The sequence below is a fragment of the Lynx rufus genome, unplaced genomic scaffold, assembly GCF_022079265.1.
Source record: "Lynx rufus isolate CCGP_SWC_20201006 ecotype Redwood Valley unplaced genomic scaffold, mLynRuf1.p SCAF_4, whole genome shotgun sequence".
NCBI classification, from domain to species: Eukaryota; Metazoa; Chordata; class Mammalia; order Carnivora; family Felidae; genus Lynx; species Lynx rufus.
Window position 1 is genome coordinate 11,034,138 of NW_025814856.1, and position 20,240 is coordinate 11,054,377.

The window sequence follows — 20,240 nt, forward strand, 5'->3', positions numbered from 1 at the left end:
TAAGGATCGGTGACTCAGTGTGGTCCTCAGACCTCCACTGTAGGCATCACCTGAGAGCTTGCGGGACATTCAGAACCTCGCACCCCGGCCCAGAAATATTGACTCCCAACTGCGTCTAAGTAGATCCTCAGGAAAAGTGTACATGCCTTCAAGCTTTAAGAAATGTTGCTTTAAGACCTCTGAGTCCAGGTTCTGCAGAGAAAGTGGGGAGGGGAAAGGCTTCACTTCTCGGCTTCCCAGTTTTATCTTGTTTTGTTTCAGTCATAACGTAAGGAGAAAAGAAATCTAAATCTCCAGGAGTTGTTCACACAACCACGTGTCTACTGACCATCTGTTGTGTGGGGGGCACACAATTTTAGGCACCGGGGATGCAGCAGTGAACACAGACTCCACTGTCAAGGGCCTCGCATCTGGTGGGCAGACGGGCGGTGATGCAGTAAATGATCAAGAACATAACAGACCATGATAAGGGGCGAGCCGAGGGGAGGGTCGCACCTTCAGCCTGGCATCAGGGCGAGCAGAGACCTGGAGGAAGAGGGAGCGTCACCAGGGGCAAGCGTGGGGCAGGATACCCATGCTGCACAAAAAGGCAGGTGGCTTGTTGTTCTTTTGACACGGGGGCTAAGAGCACACACATGCAAGATCACACAAGTGACCAAGGCCAAGGCAGCTGGCAAAATCCGGCCCCATACGGAAGCTATAAGTAGGTGGTGAACTTTGATGAGCCATACCAAGGACTAAAACCCCACAGGGCCTCTGGGCAATGGCCCGCAGCCAGACACAGAAAGGCAGAGGTTGACTGCCACAGAGGTCAACCCCCATCCCCCAACCCACAACCCCCAGGGATCAAGAAGGCAGAGTCTACTGGCCCGGGGCTCCCCCTGACTCTTGAGGCAGGAAGCCTCAGGTGTGGACATTCTGCTCTGAGCCAGAGAAGGATCAGAGCGTCCCCAGTGGTTTCTCATCCAACAAGGAATGTCTCAGCTGCCAAATGACACAAGCCTGGCTTATGCAATGGCCCCCAGCCACACACAGAAAGGCAGAGGTTGACCTCCCCTCCAGACGTCAACCCCCATCCACACCCAGAGCCGGGAAGTGGACAAGTGTGTGTCAGACCAGAGGTGGCAGTCACTCTGTGAGTCACCAGCTTTGGGCACAGCCTATCACCCCTCTGAGCCTCAGTCTTCATGTCTGTAAAGTGGGCTTGGTGAAACCTCACAGGGCAATGCAAGCATTCTATCAGACCCCATCAGGGAGAGTAGGGGAAAGGACCTTTCAAAGTGACATGCGACGGAAATGTTTCCATTTGTGACAACATGGGAGGACGGATGGACCTTGAGGACATTATCCTAAGTGAAATAAACCAAACAGAGAAAAACAAGTACCATATGATCTCACTTATATGTATTCTTTAAGAAAATGAACTCATAGAAATAGAGAACACCCTGCTGGTGGCCAGAATGGTATAGGGAATGGGTGAAATGGGTGAAGGAGGTTAAAGGTACAAATTACTGGTTATAAAATAAATCAGTCCTAGGGATGCAATGCAAAGCTTGGTGACCATATTTAATAGCACTGTATTGTATATTTGAAATTGCAAAGAGAGTAGATCTTAAAAGCTCTTATCACGAGACAAAGAACAGTCTATCGCTACCTGTGGAGATGGGTGTTCACTAGACTTTTCGCGGTGATCGTTTTGCAATATATGCACATGTGGAGTCATGCTGTGCACCTGAAACTACTATAATGTTATATGCTGATCATACCTCAATGAAAAATTGGCATGAGTAATGAGCTCGTCTACGGCTAAAGTTTCTGAATATGTGTGTGGATCTGTGTGTGTGCATGTTTGCATATGCCCTGAGAAAATTCCAGAAGAATCCACACATGACAGTGGAAGTGGGCAAAGTACAAGTGGAGTCTGGGTCCTTCTCACGTGCTACTTGTCTCACGCTTTCTCTCTCCCACAGTGTGCTGCTATAATTTTTATCAGGAAAACACAAATTTCAGAGGAAACAAGGATTGTCACAGTGGGGGAAGGGGCCCATGGTTGGTGCACAGAACAGGTGAGCAGTTTTTCTTTTGTGACCCCATGAAGACACCTCTCCCAGGAGTCAGCCTGGGGTCCCTCTACACCAAGCAGGGAGGCTGCCTGGTGGCTGGAGTCTCTCTTTTCCTTTCCTCGGCCTTTGGGAAGGAACAGGCTCCGGTTTCAGCCCAACAGAGTTCGGATCCCAGCCCTGCACCTCGCTGGCTGTGTGACCTTGCACAAGTCACTTGTCCTCTCCGTGCTTCATGCCCTCCTCAGTAAGATGGAAAGGGGGACTTACACCTCCCAGGTAGTTTGTTCTTCAACAACAACAACAGCAACAACAACAAAAACTGTACCAGAGACTCTACGCCAGACATGGTGCTTCAACCCGAGACCCAGGATGAACAAAACACATAAGGTCTCTGGATGGTGGTGCTCATGTCTGATGGGAGAAGCCGATGGGAAACAAGACCAAGTCAGATGGTGGGGTGGTAGTGAAGGAAATTAACAGAATGGAAACCAGCAAGTGACCAAGGAGGCGATCGGGGAGGGCTGCCCTGTGGAGTTGACCTCTGAGCGGAAACCTGAGTGACATGGAAGAGTGAACAGTGAATAACGATCGCTCTTTGCTCCTAAAGCCACAGCAGGACTGTAAACACCCGGCACAGAGTGAGGTAATCAAATGGCTTGAAAACTCTGTCATTCCTCCTTCCTTCCTCAGACATGCTGAGGTAAACAAAGACAATGGAGGCAATTTCACTCAGTATCCATCTGTGAGGGAAGCAGGAACCAGCCCTGTAGGGAGATCCACGGTGGTGAAATGTGGCCCAGAACTCAAGCTGGAAACGGTTGTTCCATTTCAGTCGCCGTAATAAAGATCAGGAAACCCAGCCAGCCCCCAAAGCATGTCAAGGGCCAGACCCATAAGCTGGAGTTTCCAGCTTCTTGGCATAAGGACCAGGAGAGCAAAAAGCTGGCTTTGGAAAAAGAAGGCTGAAGGGAAACTTCAGGAAAGTCCTGGGGCCCCAAAACAGCTGCATCACCTTCCCCTGCACAGGACTTTTGGGGTGGTGCCAGCTCTGGAAAGTAGTCAGACCACCCCCACCACTGCAGCAGTGGGGGTCGCAATCAACAGAGATCATCCCTGGAGGGTAAAAGGCTATTTCTCATGCAAAAGCCAAGGAGGGGGGCCCCAAGGACGTCACAGAAAAACAAAAACAAAACCAGAAAGGCGTGCAAGGGAACACGCAGGATTTTGCCCCCCCTCCCATTCTGATGTCTGCTTAGCCAGCAGACAAGGGAGCCACCCTGGTGCAGAGGAACTGTTGAACCCCCCCTCTGCGGAGACATGTGGAGTGGACACCAACCCAGCTCAAGACACTGGGCTACCACAGGAGTCTCTGGCCACCTCCCTACAGCCTCTTGGGGTCAAATGAGAATATGGCGTTGGGTCAGTGGTGGGCACCTGCAGGCAATCCGAGGAGATTAGAGAAATGGGGTCCATTCTCTGCCGAAGGCTACCTCCACTCTCCGTGACAGTGAAGCTCCCTGGATTCCAGAAATAGCTACTCTTTGGCCCCATCAACCTGGCAGTGTTGGCGGCTTTCAGCTGATGCTAGCCCCAGGACGCTGCACTAGCCTCCACGGTTTCCCTTGGCCCTGCCCAGAGCTTTGTAAAGGGCTGCGTCTTCCAGTCACCCTTATTTAACCACTTAAGGTCCCTGCCCATTACAGCCTTTAGCGACTTCAAGATACACACTGTCACACCCTCACACACACACACACACACACACACACCAATGCATCCACGCGTGCACACACTTGCACGCTTACACACGCACACTCACCGTGCACACACAAACACACATGCACACAGATTTACACACATGCTCCCCTCCATGCACCCAATTACGTGGATACACTCACATACACACACCCTCGCACATGCATACACACAGTAGCACGAACGCACATACAGTCACACATACACTTAGACACACACACGCTCACACACATGTTGAATTAATGGAGACCAGGGGCCAGGCCAGAGCCTGTTGTCCCAAAAATTTCCAGCAGAGGGCGCCGCCCACACACCCAAGAAAGGAAAGAGACCCACAGCAGTGAGTGACAGCAGGCTCCTGTCCTTCAGAATCAATACACGCAGGTGCAGCAGAGTCCTGGAGATCGATGGGCTTCTTGCCTCTCCTCCTCCCTCTCTCATGAATTCACCATCACAGTCCTTAGCAGAAACTCAAAGCCTGTTTGTAGTGCAAGAGGAGACACTGAACACAAGTAGAGCTCACCCTTTGGAGGAGTTAGCTGCATGGTGGAGGGAAGAAATGGTTCATTAGTGGGAAAGTGGGTCAAGGGAAGGGACTTTTTAAGACTGAGGAAACAACAACATTTTCTGTGTTCCAATGGGAATTACCTAATGGAGTTCAGGATACATGATCAATATACAAGAATGTATACAGAAGACATTCTACCTAGAATATAAAACATAGAAATTGTATTTCTATATTCCAGGGACTAGAAAACTATGCTCCATGGACCAATCTGGCCTGTGGTCTGTTTTCATATGGTCTATAAACTAAGAGGTGTTTTTATAGTTTAAGAGGACTGTACGGGACACCTGGGTGGCTCAGTCGGTTCAACGTCCGACTTTGCTCAGGTCATGATCTCACGGTCTGTGAGTTCAAGCCCTGCATCAGGCTCTGTGCTGACAGCTCAGAGCCTGGAACCTGCTTCAGATTCCGTGTCTCCCTCTCCCTCTCTGCCCCTCCCCCAATCACACTCTGTCTCTGTCTCTCCCTCTCTCAAACATAAGACGATTGTAAAAGGAGAAGAGGGGCAAGAGGAAGAGGAGATCCTGAATGGGATGTGCAAAGCCTAAAATGTTTCCCATATGGTCCTTTGCAGAAAAAGAATGCCAAATCTGCTGGATAGAAGCAATAAACAATCGGAACAATATTTCCATATACCCATTTTAAAGTATTATGCACCAGAAAAAGTGAAATCCTGAGGTATAAATCTAACAAAATGTATTCCAGATTTCTATGAAGAAAATTTGAAAACACTTGTGGAAGAAACCCAAGAAGGCCCAAATTCATGGAGAGAGAAGCAATATTCATGGATTGAAACACTCCACCTTGTGAAGATAGTAAGGGTCTGCAAATTGATTTATAGATTTGAAGAAATCACAACCCTAATCCCAGCAGGACTTTTTGTAGAAATAGATAAGCTGATTATAAAATGTACATGAAATTGCAAAAGACTTAGAATAGCCAAAAATTTCTTGACAAGGACAATTTTAATGGAAGCTTTGCATTGGTTTGCATTTCCCTAAGGTCTAATGATGTTGTCCATCTTGTCATGCACTTATTGGACAATGAGAGAGCACTTTTTAAACAGAAGATGACGTGGAAATGTAAATGCACATTTTAGATGTAAATATACTTTTTACTTGCATAACATTACATACGAATACAAGCTGGAAGTATACGTGAGAAAATATGAAGGGATTATTTTGACTTGTTGGAATAAGTGATTTTTATTTCTTACTTTTTCTTCTTGGTGTTTTCTTCTAGGAAGACGTATTATTTTGGGGCACCTGGGTGGCTCAGTCAATTGGGCCTTTTACTCTTTTTTTTAGGACTAATTATTTTAAGTTTACTTATTTATTTTGAGAGAGACAGAGAGAGAGTGCAAGCAGGGGAAGGGCGGTGGGCTGGTGGGGGGACAAAGGATCTGAAGTGTGGGCTCTGTGCTATTAACACAGAGCCCAATGTGGGGCTTAAACTCATGAACCGTGAGAAGGTGGTCTGAGCTGAAGTCAGATGCTTAACTGACTGAACCACCCAGGTGCCCCAGGAGCATCTGACTCTTGATTTCACCTCCGGTCATGGTCCCAGGGTAGTGACATCAAGCTACGTGGGTTCGCTCTCCCCATCCCTCTGCCTCTCACTCCACTGGCATTTTCTTAAAAAAAAAAAATCAGATGTATCACTTTGGGAATATGAAAAAAAATTTTGGTTTATTTATTTATTGGATGTGCGGGGGGGGGGGCGGGCAGAGGAAGAAGGAGAGAGAATCCCAAGCAGGCTCCACGCTGTCAGTGCAGAGCCCAACATGCGGCTCGAACCCACGATCCTTGAGATCATGACGTAAGCAGAAACCAAGAGTTGGACGCTTAACCCCCTGAGTCACTCAGGCACCATAATGGGAAAAGTAATTTTAGTTAAGAACTCGGCAAGAAAAACATGTTATTTTCAACTTAGAATATAGTAAATATTTATTCATTTCAGGTTGCAATGTTCCTTTCTTATTTTGCAGTCACTAGGCCTCCTGGGCCCCCCATCTGTGGGCCCAGAAAGGTTTTGAGGCCCTGGACACAGTAGCCCAGGGCAAGTACTCCTACAGCTTGAGAGGAGGGAGTCCAGGAGCGGCCGCTGTCCCAGGTGCTGAAGGAGGCCCTTCCACTCCCACCCCCCACCCCCCACCTTCTTTTCTCTCTTGGGACCCTCGTGACCTCCACCTCTTGAAACACCTAAGCAAAAATGAAGTCCAGATCATGCCTCTTTAGACGGATTTTTTTTTTTTTTTTTTTTTTTTTTAGTTCCTAGCTTCAAGGCCAGCTTGGCATCAAAGGCCCTTGAAGTTACTCAGAGGTAACTATGGATATTCAAAACATATTGGATCTTCTTTTTTTCTTTTTCTTTTGATTTAAACATTCGTTATTTTAATCTTTTATAATTTACGTCCAAATTAGTTCGCATTTGGTGCGACAATGATTTCAGGAGTAGATTCCTTAGTGCCCTTACCCATTTAGCCCATCCCCCCTCCCACAACCCCTCCGGTTGTTCCCTCCAGTTTGTTACCCTCAGTTTGTTCTCCCTATTTAAGAGTCTCTTCTGTTTTGTCCCCCTCCCTGTTTTTATATTATTTTTGTTTCCCCTCCCTCATGTTCACCTGTTTTGTCTCTTAAAGTCCTCATATGAGTGAAGTCATATGATATTTGTCTTTCTCCGATTGATTAATTTCACTTAGCGTAATACCCTCCAGTTCCATCCACGTAGTTGCAAATGGCAAGATTTCATTCTTTTTCATCGCTGAGTAATACTCCATTGTGTGTGTGTGTATATATATATATATATATATATATATATATATATATACCACATCTTCTCTATCCATTCATCCATCAATGGACATGTGGGCTCTTTCCATACTTTGGCTATTGTCGAAAGCGCTGCTCTAAACATTGGGGTGCATGTGCCCTTTTTACATAGCACACCTGCTTCCCTTAGATAAATACCCGGTAGTGCAATTGCTGGGTTGTACGGTAGTTCTATTTTTGGTTTTTTGAGGAATCTCCATAATGTTTTCCAGCATGGCTGCACCAGCTTGCGTTCCCAACTAACTAGATCTTCTAATGATAATTTTCTTCACAGAAGATTGTTACATTTCCCAACACTTAAATTTAACTTTTGTGACTACAGCCTTTTAAATGTTAGAATGCGATACAAAAAGAAGAGAGTACTTACCACCTACTGATTGAGTGATGTTGCACATGTTTGCTTATTCAGTCTCTCCATCAGTGTAACAAGGTGGCTATAACTGTATGGTAACAGAACTCAGCCTCAGAGAGACCAATAATTTCCCCCCACCCAAACAGCTAGTGAATAGCAGACTGTGATTGTGACCTTGGCAGTAAAACTCCAAGGTGCCGTGGATCCAGGGTCATCTGAACCTAATTGCATCTAGTTATCTGCCCCACCTTCTTTGAAGAGTAGTCTTACCTCCTTGATCCAGGATGAAGCTGCAGTCCCCACATCACCCCAAGACGCAGCAAAGAAGAAAGGGGAAACTGGACAGAGGGAGTGTCTACCTCTCCATAAGGAGAGCTTCTTGAATTACCAGGGACTCTTCGACTTTTCCTATGGGACAGGGTATAGTCATTTAGCCAATCTAGTTTCAAGAAAAGCTTTCAAATGCAATCTGTATTTCGGCCTGCCATGCACCTAAACTAAAAATAAGGGTTATAGGAAGGCAAAAATGAATATGAGGAGACACAGTTAGCAGTCTCCAGCACAGTCCATCCTGTTGACAAAACATCCAATGTGTACCCCGCTCTCTAAACCAGGAACATCCCTGGGGGAGTCATCTCAAAGGCCACCTGCTACCTCCATGTAGCCCAAATTCCAGGATCTCTGGAGGATGTGGTGTCACCTCCCTTAAAGCCTGATGTGAGCTTCTGTGGTCCAGAAATCTATACACTTAAAGGCAATCATCGCCCTGAATACGTTCAACAGTAGAGTGATAACTGGATCATCACCATTTAAAATTCCAACTGAGGGGTGCCTGGGTGGCTCAGTTGGTTAAAGGTCCTACCCTTGATTTTGACTCAAGGCATGATCTCACAGTCGTGAGACTGAGCCCCACGGTGAGCCCTGAGCTGGATGTGAAGCCTGCTTAAGATTCTCTCTTTCCCTGGTCCTCTGCCCCTCCCACACTTGCACGTGTTCTCTCTCTCTCTCTCTCTCTCTCACACACACACACACACACACAAACTAAAATGAAATGGATAAAATTCCAACTGAGACGTCGTGTTCCATTAATGGCAAGCTAGGTTCTTGGGATTAACCTTTGAATTTAAAAAAACACAACTCTCATAGCTGGATCCTTTCCAGTTACTTTTTTTTTAAGTTTACTGATTCACTTGAGAGAGACAGAGACAGTGCAAGTGGGGGACGGGCAGAGAGAGAGAGAGAGAGAGAGAGAGAGAGAATCCCGAGCAGGCTCCACGCTGCCAGCACAGAGCCCCATGCAACCCTCAAACCCACGAAACTGTGAGACCACGACCTGTGCCAAAACCAAGAGTCAGGGGCGCCTGGGTGGCGCAGTCGGTTAAGTGTCCGACTTCAGCCAGGTCACGATCTCGCGGTCCGTGAGTTCGAGCCCCGCGTCGGGCTCTGGGCTGATGGCTCAGAGCCTGGAGCCTGTTTCCGATTCTGTGTCTCCCTCTCTCTCTGCCCCTCCCCCGTCCATGCTCTGTCTCTCTCTGTCCCAAAAATAAATAAACGTTGAAAAAAAAATTAAAAAAAAAAAAAAACAAGAGTCAGACGCCTAACCAACTGAGCCACCCAGGTGCCCCCTTTTCCAATTTCTTAAATGCATACATGAACTGAAAAGACAGTAAAGAATTACAAAGATGTCACTCAAGGGGCACCTGGGTGGCTCAGTCAGTTGGGCGTCTCACTTCGGCTCAGGTCATGATCTCACAGCTCGTGAGTTCAAGCCCTGCATCGGGCTCTGCTGACAGCTCAGAACTTGGAGCCTGCTTCCGATTCTGTCTCCCTCTCTCTGCCCATCCCCCGCTTGTGCTCTGTCTCTCTCTGTCTCTCAACAATGAATAAATGTGGGAAAAAATTGTAACAAAGATGCCCCTCAAATGAAAAAGAAGCCTGGGGGCTCCTGGGTGGCTCAGTCAGTAGAGCATCTGACTTCAGCTCAGGTCATGATCTCACGGTCTGTGAGTTCGAGCCCCGCATCAGGCTCTGTGCTGACAGCTCAGAGCCTGGAGCCTGTTTCAGATTCTGTGTCTCTCCCTCTGTCTGACCCTCCCCCGCTCATGCTCTGTCTCTGTCTCTCTCTCTCTGTCAAAAATAAATAAATATTTAAAAAAAGAAAAAAAAGAAACCTGGAGTTAAAGGAGCATGAATTATACTTTTGTGCTGGAGCGAGTCAGGGAAATGTGAAACTCTTTTGACGGCCTCACGGCCAGGGGAGAAAAATCAAAGCCTAGAGTGACATGGGAAAGAAAAGTTGTAAGAAGATCCTCCTTACATAGGTGGAAGCCTCCAGGAGCTACACTGCTCAGGGGGAGAAGACACCGGCAGAGGGGACTGCAAGTGTGACCTCTGCTGGAATTTAAACTGCCTTAGTGATCTTGGCACCACAAGCCTTGAATTCCATTTAACATCATCCTTGACCACAAGGCTCGAAGAATGCCTCCTAGAGAAATCTACCTTCTCCAAGTTCTACACATGTTATTTCAAATATGATAATGGATACTCAAGCAAAGATAAACAGGCACACGAGACCACTAACCCTACCCGTGAAAATTAGCAAAAACAACAGACCACATAACGGATACAATGATTGCAATGATCAGACACATAGGAGAAAGCATCGATGTTTGTTTCAGTGAACATAGTGACCATGGAAACATAGTGACGGATTCTGGGGTAAGAAAAGCTTGGGTATATTAGATAGGAACAGAGGTCAGAGTGGCCAGAGAGTAGTGCCACTATGGGTTCTCCACTGTGACCCAGAACTTCAAACATGCCCCTCAGTCAGTGTTTAACGGTGGTCCCTCTCCTACTCAAACACCTCTCATGGCTTCCTATTGCCTACAGGACAAAAGCCCTTATTGGGCTCTAGGAGAACCCGCAATCAGCATGGAGGGGGGGGGCGTGGTCAGCTGGAAAGGCTGCCAGGGTCCTGGGCTCACACACCAACCTCCCCTCCACCCCACCCCTCGCCCTCGCCCTCCCACTGCGTTCCCGCAGGTCCCGAGCGCCCCCTGCTGGCTATCAGTGGCGCTCGGGCAGAGGAGACCACACAGTTCTAGTCCTGGGAATCCGGCAGGGGGCGTGTGTAGGGTCGGGGTGGATCCCAAGCCAGGGGAAGCTGGCGGGTCACTGGGGGCCTGCGCTCAGCGGCTCCACCCGCAGCCAAAGCCCGCCCTCGGCGCGCAGGATGATCTCAGGCTTCCTGCGTGGCTCCTCCTTGTCGGGCAGGACCCGAAAGCGCAGCAGCGTGAGCGCCAGGACCACCTTTATCTCGGTCAGGGCGAACGTCTGCCCGATGCAGTTCCTGAGGGCGGCAGTGGGCACTCACTCGCCAGGGATCCCAGCAGGTCCCATCGCGTCCCGAACCAGACCCGGGACCGCCAGCCCCGCCCGCAGGGATACCGGAGGGGACTAACCGTGCCCGGGCCCCCATACGGAGGTCCCAGAGCTTGGCTCAGATCTCAGCCCTGAGCTCCCAGACAGAGGGAAGGGGCTCTGAGCACACCGTGGAGCCCTCCTTGGACCCAGCCACCCCCCACTGCCCAGGCCTTTACCCCCAACCTCTGGAGGAGAGGAGAGAAGGAGAACCATCCTCACCACGCCCTTTCCCGCCCCCACAGCCACGTCTGGGATCTCAGGCCCAGACCCCTGCCCTCACCACCTCATCCCCACCTCAGATGCCCGCTGCGCTCACCTGGGTCCCGCGGAGAAGGGAATAAAAGCCAGGGAAGACCTTTCCTTGATGTTTTGTGGGTCAAAGCGGAAAGGATTGTATACCTGGGGGCGGAGAGAGGCGGGACTGTTGGATGGGGTTTCCCAGGACAGCCGGCTTTGGAGACACAGGTGTGCGTTTCATGGAGGGAGTGACTTGCCAGGTCAGAACCCTGAGCCCTCCCTTAGGCCCAGCTAGGGAAGTGGCCAAGCATGAGGGTGGGTGGAGGGGAGGGAGGGGGAGGCAGCACCTCAGGGTCTGGCCACACGGATGGATTGTGGTGGATCTTGAAAATATTAACGAGGCAGATAACACCTGTGGGAGGGGAGGGGCCAGTCAGGAAGGGTTTCACCCTGCCTGATGGGCCCCTCTTTCTGCCCACGAGGCTCCTCCCCCTGGTGTTGTGGGCACCTTTGGGGATGACCCGGCCATCTGGGAGCACGATGTCCTGGGTACAGCAGCGGGAGATGGCTGTGACCGGGGGGTGCAACCGCAGACTCTCCTTGATGCACATGGTCAGGAAAGGCAACAGGGCCAGGTCGTCCCTAAGGAAGCCCCCTAACAATTAGCCAGGGATCGAATCAGACTCCCACAGACCTCCAGCTGCTCCCCGGATTCTGTGTCTCCCTCTCTCTCTGCCCCTCCCTGTTCTCTCTCTCTCTCTCTCAAAAATAAATATTAAAAAAATTTTTTTAAGTATTTCTGAACAAAGCACAACATCACACAGTACCTTTAAAAGTTAGAAAGTCTAAAGTTATACAATTTATTTAAAAAGGAAAAAAAATTTCTTTGCTGGACTTACCAGGTTATTTGAACAAATAAAAGGCAGCCACCTAAATGAAATACCTAATATAACGGTGTGGATTCTTTCTAAGTTAATTAATGTATCCAATGCACCCAATTAAAATCTAGTTGGTGTTTTTGGAGCTTAGCAATCTTATTCAGTTTGAAAAACTTAAAGTTCAAAATCGATGTCGATTTAAAAGACCAAAGTAAGAGAATCCATTCACCTGATATTAAGACCCATTACAAACGTATGGTGATAATTAAAAATTAAATTAAATTAAATTAAATTAAATTAAAAGGCAGCAAAGCACTGTTGCAAGAACAGGAAAACAGACCCACAGAACAAGATAGAGAGCTCAGAGACAAGTACGTGAATAGGTGAAAACGTAGCATCCGGTAAAGGAAGCCCCGCCACCCCCAGAAAAGGGATGGTTCAGACACAGACACAGACACCCCCACAGTCTCACCAACACACACTCGAAAAGAACTGAAGCATCATGCACTCCACATAAAAGATGGGGTCTTCTCTTACACATGAAAGGTAAAGAAATAAGGGTAAAAGAAGATGTAATATAGAAGACACCTCTGTTACCTATGAGTAGGAAAGAATTCTTAAAGCCCCAAAACATAAACCAGAAGACAAAAAAAAGAAAAGGAAAAGAAAGGAAAGAAAGAAAGAAAGAAAAAAAGAAAGAAAGAAAGAAAAGAAAGAAAAGAAAAAAACAAAAGAGAAAAGAAAAAAGAAAAGAAAAAACATGCACAGAATTAAGAATTTCTGTTTAACAAAGCACTCCATTCTATGGAACAATTAACATTCAGATGAGATATTCACATAAGATAGTTGCAATAAATATATAGATCTAGAAGAATATCTGGAATAGACAAGGAATTCCTACCAATCAACAAGATAGATGGCAGGCGACTCAAAAGAGTAGACAAAGGACATGGTCTAGAAATTCATGGGAGCTCAAACTCAGAGATTTAAAACATGAAGAGATGGGGCGCCTGGGTGGCTTGAGCATATGACTTCCGTTTGAGCATATGACTTCAGTTTACATCGTGATCTCGAGGTCCATGAGTTCAAGCCCCGTGTCGGGCTCTGTGCTGAGAGCTCGGAGCCTGGAGCCTGCTTTGGATTCTGTGTCTCCCTCTCTCTCTGCCCCTCCCCCGCTTGTGCTCTCTCTCAAAACTAAATAAATAACCATTGAAAAGAAATAACTAAATAAAACGTGAAGAGATGCTCCAAGTCGCCGATTACCAGAGAAATGGAAATTATATAGCAATGGGATGTTACCTCATATGTATTGGAGGTGAGAATTAACAAGGTAGGTAATGGCAAAGCCCGGCTGAGGCACCGGGGTGGGGGGACTCCACTCACTGACAGTAAAGGTATGGACAGGAGCCACCACTCTGCAAGGCATCGGCATGGTCAAGGAAAGGCGATGTGTGTTTCATGACCCAGCAAGTTGGCTCTCAGCCTAGGACCTGGAGAGATTCTCAGACAGGTAGATAAAGACATGAACACCAAGAGGTTCCTTGTGGTCATGAGATGGAAACCTCCTGGATATTTAGGTCCAAGGGACTAGAGAGGAACTTTCCACATGACAGTCCAAAGCAACAATCTAAATGTACATGGAACCACGGATGTCTGACAAAGTCATAGTGCTATGTTTCTGAGAAAGATAAGAACCAGCAGCAGATCTGTGATATAACACATATCTGTGAATTTTTAAATTTGTTTGAATGTTTATTTATTTTTTGAGCGAGACAGACAACATGAGCAGGGAAGGGGCAGAGAGGGAGAGGGAGACAGAGAATCCGAAGCAGGCTCTAGGCTCTGAGCTGTCAGCACAGAGTCCAAGGTGGGGCTCAAATTCATGAATCACGAGATCATGACCTGAGCCAAAATCAAGAGTCGGACGTCCAACCAACTGAGCCACCCAGGTGTCCCATAAACAAAATATTTTTAATAAATGAACCCATTACAAGAAAACAAACAAGTTTTACAGTTTAGCATTAGAATGGGAAGGGCCTTTCTAAGCATTGAAAAAAAAAAACAACAGAAGCTATAAAAAAAAGTTAATAAACGTGACTCCAAATAAATGAACAAAAACTAAAATAAAGTCAAAAGTCAATCCAGGAAAGAATTTTTGCATACAGAAAACGAACTAAGTTTCTTTACATGTAAAGAGTCCTCACAAATCAATTTTAAAATGAAAAACAGAAAAAAACTCAAAGTAAAAAGGGCAAATTATGCAAATTGAAGCTTCACAGAAAAAGAAATATGCATGGTTCATAAACATGTGAAAATCGTGCTCAGTTTTACCCATTCTTAAAGTTATATTCATTAGGATAATGAAGTATTATATTCACCTACCAGATTGGCAAGAGTTTTAGAATTTCATTATGCACACTGTCAGCAAAGATGCAAGAAATTGTCACTCTCAAAATCTGTCTACAGGAGGGGATTTGTCAAGAGCGATTACATTGTGAAAACTCAAATGGTCTTTGATTCAGCAATTCCACACCCAGAAATTTGTTCTGGAGAGACATCCTCACATGGGAGCAAAAATCAGTGTGTACATGGATGTTTGGTACATCATGTTTATTACAGCATAAGGCTCCAAACTATAGAAATGACCCTCGGCAGGGGAATGTTTACATAATTATGATACATCCATATGATGGAATACTACACAGTTATCAAAAGGAGGAAATACAGATCACTGGTCCTATCAAACACTGCGGGGTAAATCGGTACAGAGGTGCTGAAAGGCAATTCAGCAATATCTGTCATCACTGCAAATCATTACATAAACGTCCCCAACAGAGGGGTGAGCTGAATAAAGTGTGCGATTTACAATTAGAGAGGAGTCCAAAACAACTGTTGAGAGAAAGGAGAAAAGAACAAGTAACCAAATGTGTGTGTGTGTTTCTATTAAAACCATTATAACTATAGAAATACATAGCTACAAGACCTTCTGAAAAGTCTGAAAGGACATACGACCAATTGATGTCCCTGGAGACCCCTTGGGAGACAGGGGATTGATTAGGCTTGGGGGGACAGCAACAAAGGTGGACCTAACCTTCTCCGTAGTGTTGCATTTTGTGCAAGGAAAAGAAAAGAAAGGACTTCTTCCCATTATGGATTTTGTAATTCTAAATTAATTTCCCAAAACTTACATCTGGAGGGGAAAGGAAAAGATCTTGAAGTTATATTGTCAGTGTGCATGCCTGAATGCTCTGTATTTTCTCTCAGCTGTGGAGAGAAAAGACTATGCGCAAAATGAGAGAGACTGTGGGCACATAGGTGTGGGCAGAGATGATCATTGGAAGCACACCAGAGATCATCAAAAGTGGGGATGGGATTGGGGTGCTGGATAAAGCAGAGGCTTGTGTGAGGTAAGGAAAGTATTTACCCCTGTGCTCCTTTTGCAATATATACGTATATCAAACCCTCGTGGTGTATACCTTGTGTTATATACACAGTATTTTATGTCAACTATATCTCAATAGAACCGAGATTGAAAGAAGACAAAGGCTTATTATATCCATTGTAAAGCATTGCGCACCATTTGACGGGTTACCAAGTGCATTGTTTGAAGTTGAGAGACACACACAAACACTTCTCCACTTCACACAACTGCTGTACTGAGCCCAGCCTTGAAGTTGAAGGCACTACCTTGAAGTCCTTGAAGTTGAAGGACTGAAGTGTTCAGTCCACCATCTCCTCCCCATCCTTCAGCCCTTGGCCCCCAATCTCCCTGGAACCCCCAGGCTCCACCTCATCTCCTCCAGTTTGCAGATATGTTTAAATCGAATATCTGACTTGTCTCTCCCCTGCTCAAACATCTCCCATGGCTCCCCACTGCCTTCCGAAATTAGTCACGAATCTCCCTTCAAGAAAGAACGTGATGTCCAGCTCCAAGGAGTGCAGTCAGCTGAGAGCCTCCAGTTAGAGGGTCTCTGGGCTCTGCAGCAGCATTCAAGCCAAGGCCACACTCTCTTGGGCAGGTCCCAGCCACTGAGAGAGCATGGTGGGCCCCTACTTTCTGATCACTTCTGCCCAGTGTGAGACTCCCTCCCTGAGAGCAGTATCCCTGCACACTTTTATCTTTTATCCAATACTGGCTTCCCAGAGGACTTGAACCGACAGCTTTGGAAAATCTTCACGTGGTTTCCAAAGCAGACCAAGAAGGGCTTCCATTACCAACTACCAGCTCCAGCCTCACTGGGAGCCTCTCAGATGCTTCACACTGTAAATTTCACAAGGATCCAGCCACGTTTACTTCCTCCCAAACACGCCAGGCCCACCGCTGCATGCCTCCATCAGGGCCTTTGCACAAGCTGTCCATAAGGCCTGGAGCACTCTCCACTACCCATTCCCAGAGGGCTGAATTCATATTTGCTTCTTTGCTACCCAGCCTCACACCCTTCTTTCCTCCATGATCCAGCCTTGACCAAGTAGGACTTAAACGGGACATGACATGGAGTTGAGAAGGGCCGGCAGTGTAGACATGTTTACTGAACCAAGCAATGCATAACTTTTTTTACCCTCAAGGACCACTTGTGAATCCATGGAATAGATAGTAGGTGGGAATTAGATATAAGAGCAAAAATTAAGAGTAAGGGTCTTTAGGGGAAATGTGCAACTTCAGGCAGAAAAGCAAGGGAGAGAAGTTCATTTACTGAACACACACTGGATGGCATCTGTTCTACACACATTGTCATGGTTCTCCAAGCAGCCCTTGGAGGAGAGATTCCCTGACCTGTCCCGCCCCCATTTCCAGAGGAGAAAAGTGGTACTCAGAAAAGGGAATTGGTTTTATTCAAGTCACATAGCAAGCAAACACGGCAATAAATGTGGACACTTCAATCTTTCTGTTGCGTAAGCCTGCTTTTCCCTGCTCTCAAGGCTGGGTACCATACCCTTGCCTCTGGGTTCTGCTCCTAGTCTCGCTAAGCAACAATGACACAATCAACAAAAAGTTCTTTCCCATTCCCCAGCAGGGGAGCAGAGCCAATGAGAGGGGTTCCAGAACAGGACATGAGGACCCGCACTCACCATTCAATCTCTTTAGGCTCACGGTCCCTCAGGAGCTCTTGCACCTCCTGCCGACAGCGCTCCTGATACTCTGGGTGCTTCGCGAGGTTGTACAGGACCCAGGAGAGACCACTGGCCGTGGTGTCATGGCCTGAGAGGCAGCCAGACAGGCTTGGGTCTCTGGGCTTGTTCAGCACCAGAGGGCGGACAGCGCCCTTCGTTAGGGCCCTCAGGGAGGATGGGGAAGATGGGGTGGGATGGGGTGGTCCAGGGCCCACCTGCCAAGTCCCTGGGATTGGACAGACTCCTACCCCCTGCAGTCCCACACTGAGATGCTTACCCCCAAACATGAAGGTGTCAGCTTCAGCTCGGATATCCTCATGGGACAGTTCCTTCCCATCTTCATCCTGCAGAAAGGGCACAACATCCTGAATCACACCGGCTCGGAGGGCACCTGAGTCTCGCCTGAAACAGTCCCTCAGGCTCCATCACCAAAGCAGGATTCGTCCCTCATCACCTCTAGAGCCCTATCCCACAGGTCTCCCTGTCTCCAGCTTTCTTCTCCCAAGCAGCCTTCTACAAAGTCATGTCTAAAACATATCCCTGACCTGTCTCTCCCTTCCTCAAGCACCTTCTGTGGCTCCTCAGTACACGCTGGGTCAAGTCCAAATTCTCCTATCTGACTTTTGAAATCAAGGTCCATTGTAACTCTTGAATTCTGATCCCAGGGAAGCCCACCTTGGCCAGCAGGAGCACATCAATGAAGTCCAAAGTCTTGGCCTTAGCTTTGGCTTTGAGGAAGTCATGGGAGCCCTCAGTAAGGAGGGAGCAGCGCCGCTCCTGGATGATGGCATCTGTGAAGTTGTGCACCAGGTCACAAGCCCTGCGGAAGCGCCGCCCATCAGGGGTGAGGTAGTACAGCAAGTCCGGGTGCAGCAAGATCTGCCTCTGCCGTTTCACCACAAGGGCGCTGAGCTCCAAGATGGCAGCAATATATTCACTGGGGCTCCTGAAGGGTCAGGCCATAGAGAACAGCTCCTTAACCCACATGAGGTCCTAGGAGTGCCTTCCAACCAGAACCTTAGAAGCATGTCCCTGCAAAACAGAGTGTCCTCCAGGCATGCTTCTCTCTCCGCCTGCCATCTCTGTAAATGTAATCATGGCCCAGACCCTGGGTATCACACTCATCTCTCTTCTGTCCTACACAGTATCTGCCCCTGCCCAACCTCCTTACTTTCCCCCAAATCTGCCCCATTTTTGCCACCACATTCAAGCTGCCTCCTCCTCAAATTCTGTGTCTGTGTGACAGTTGGTCCTCTCTAGAGTCCAATGTCCAAGAACAGCTTTGACCATGGCCTTCATCTGCTCAAACACCTTCCACCTTCCATCCCTGGAAACCTCAGGATAAAGCTCAGACCCCTTTGCTTCACTTTTCAATATCCTTAAGATTAGCCCCCCTGCCAACCCTTCAATATCATTCCCAAGGTGGCACATGCTTTGTTCATCCTCGTCCTGTTGGCCTTTATCAAGCATTTTTGCTTACCTGAAACCTTACCTTTCTCTTTCCCTTCCTTGTCCTTCTTTGTCTCACTCTGATCCATCTCCTCCAGGAAGTCCCAACGGATCGCCCTGGGCAGCCCTCCCTTCTCCATCTACTCCCTTGGGTCTACGGTTCATGTTCCCAGGTCCTGAGCAAGCACTCACTCCTGGCAATTGCTGTCAAAACTGAAGACACATTTCTGCAGACTGTCCAGGGTCATGAGGCTGATGTGCTCAAACATGTTCAATCGGGTGCTGCCCTCTGAGACTAGGCGCTTCCACTTGGCCTGGACAGACAAAGGGGCAAATCTGGGGCAGGGACCTACCTCCCCTGAGCTCCCCCTCAGTCCCAATCACCAGGATGGACTCCCCAAAACCCACACTCCTGGTCCTCCACCCCAGGCACCCATCTCCAGGGAGGACAAGGCTTGGGTGGGAATAGAAACCCTTACTATTAAGACCCAATGGCTGGGGGTCAGGAGACCTGAGGTCAAATCCTGGCTCTGCTTCCTACACCCCTGTGTGCCCTTGGTCCACTCACTGCTGCCCTCTGGACTCCACCTGTCAAAGCTTCAGTAACAGTTAAGATGACTTGCTCTGTTGTCAGACAAACCAGGTTGGAATCCCAAATCCATTTATTAGCTCACTTGCTAGCTGTGTGAACGGGAGCAGGCTCCCTAACCTCTCTGAGCCTCACTTTCATCACCTGTAATGAGACAATAATCATCATCTCTACCTTATATGGTTGTGGAAATTAAATAAGACAACGTGTGCAATAGAACTGGTGCATGAGGGGCAGTGGGGAGGCTCAGTCGGTAACGTGTCCAGCTTGGGCTCAGATCATGATCTCATGGTTCCTGATATACACCAAGAGCTGAGTAACCGTTAGCTCTCACCCTCATCTTCATCATTACCATAGAGGTAGGCGACTGCTGCAAAAGTGTCTCCATTTCTTCATCCCTCCCTGTACCTTCACCCTTTGCAATGAGGTTTGGCAGATCTTCCATTAGGAGGTAAAACCTCTTTCTCCAGCTCTTGAATTGGAGCTGGATGTGGGACTTGCTTCCGCCAACAGAAGAAGGTGGAGGTCCTGGTTGCCTGTTCTGAAACTAGGCTTCAAGAGGTACTGCATGTTTCTGCTTGTTCTCTTGGAGCCCAGGGTCTACCATGCGATCAAGCCTAGGCTAGCTTACTGAAAGATGAGGGACAAATGCAGGAGTCTGGTTGTCCCACCAAGGCCAACCTAGACTAGCCAACCATTAGCCAAGCCCCAAATGTGTGGCAGAGCTGAGCCTGGAAAAGCAGAGCTGTCTCCCAAACCCAGCCACGGCCACAGACACGTGAGTGATTCCAGCCAAAATAAGAACTATTCTCCGGACTCATCATCTTGCGAGCAATAAAACACAAATTCCTTCAACCTCATGAGTTTTAAGGTGCAGTTCAGTGAACAAAGAGCTACCATACAATCTTCATCATTAGTGTCTCAAGTTTCACAGAGTTTCAGTGAGGCAGATTAGAATCTAACACCTTCCGAGCACCTACCATGTGCCAGGA

The 20,240-nt window shown here is 47.7% G+C and overlaps 1 protein-coding gene across 1 annotated transcript; it reads right to left on the bottom strand.

Annotated features, from left to right (window-relative positions):
• Positions 1–10,694: 10,694 nt before the first annotated feature.
• LOC124524017 (cytochrome P450 4F3-like) lies at positions 10,695–18,959 on the bottom strand. The gene is made up of 8 exons (XM_047096011.1): positions 18,852–18,959; positions 17,886–18,156; positions 17,488–17,554; positions 17,169–17,298; positions 11,729–11,862; positions 11,568–11,632; positions 11,300–11,382; positions 10,695–10,909 (listed from the first exon to the last, which is right to left on the bottom strand). Exons 1-8 carry the CDS (start codon positions 18,926–18,928, stop codon positions 10,732–10,734), a joined length of 1,005 nt encoding a protein of 334 aa, XP_046951967.1. The 5' UTR covers positions 18,929–18,959; the 3' UTR covers positions 10,695–10,731.
• Between the last annotated feature and the right edge of the window lie 1,281 nt (positions 18,960–20,240).

Excerpts from the sequence above, each read along its gene's own strand:
- LOC124524017 (XM_047096011.1), bottom strand. The coding sequence starts at position 18,928 with ATGTTTGAGCACATCAGCCTCATGACCCTGGACAGTCTGCAGAAATGT. Across the intron at positions 18,157-18,851 it reads TTTGACAGCAATTGCCAGGA|GAGCCCCAGTGAATATATTG; the intron begins GTGAGTGCTTGC and ends CTGACCCTTCAG. Across the intron at positions 17,555-17,885 it reads ATGTGCTCCTGCTGGCCAAG|GATGAAGATGGGAAGGAACT; the intron begins GTGGGCTTCCCT and ends CCCTTTCTGCAG.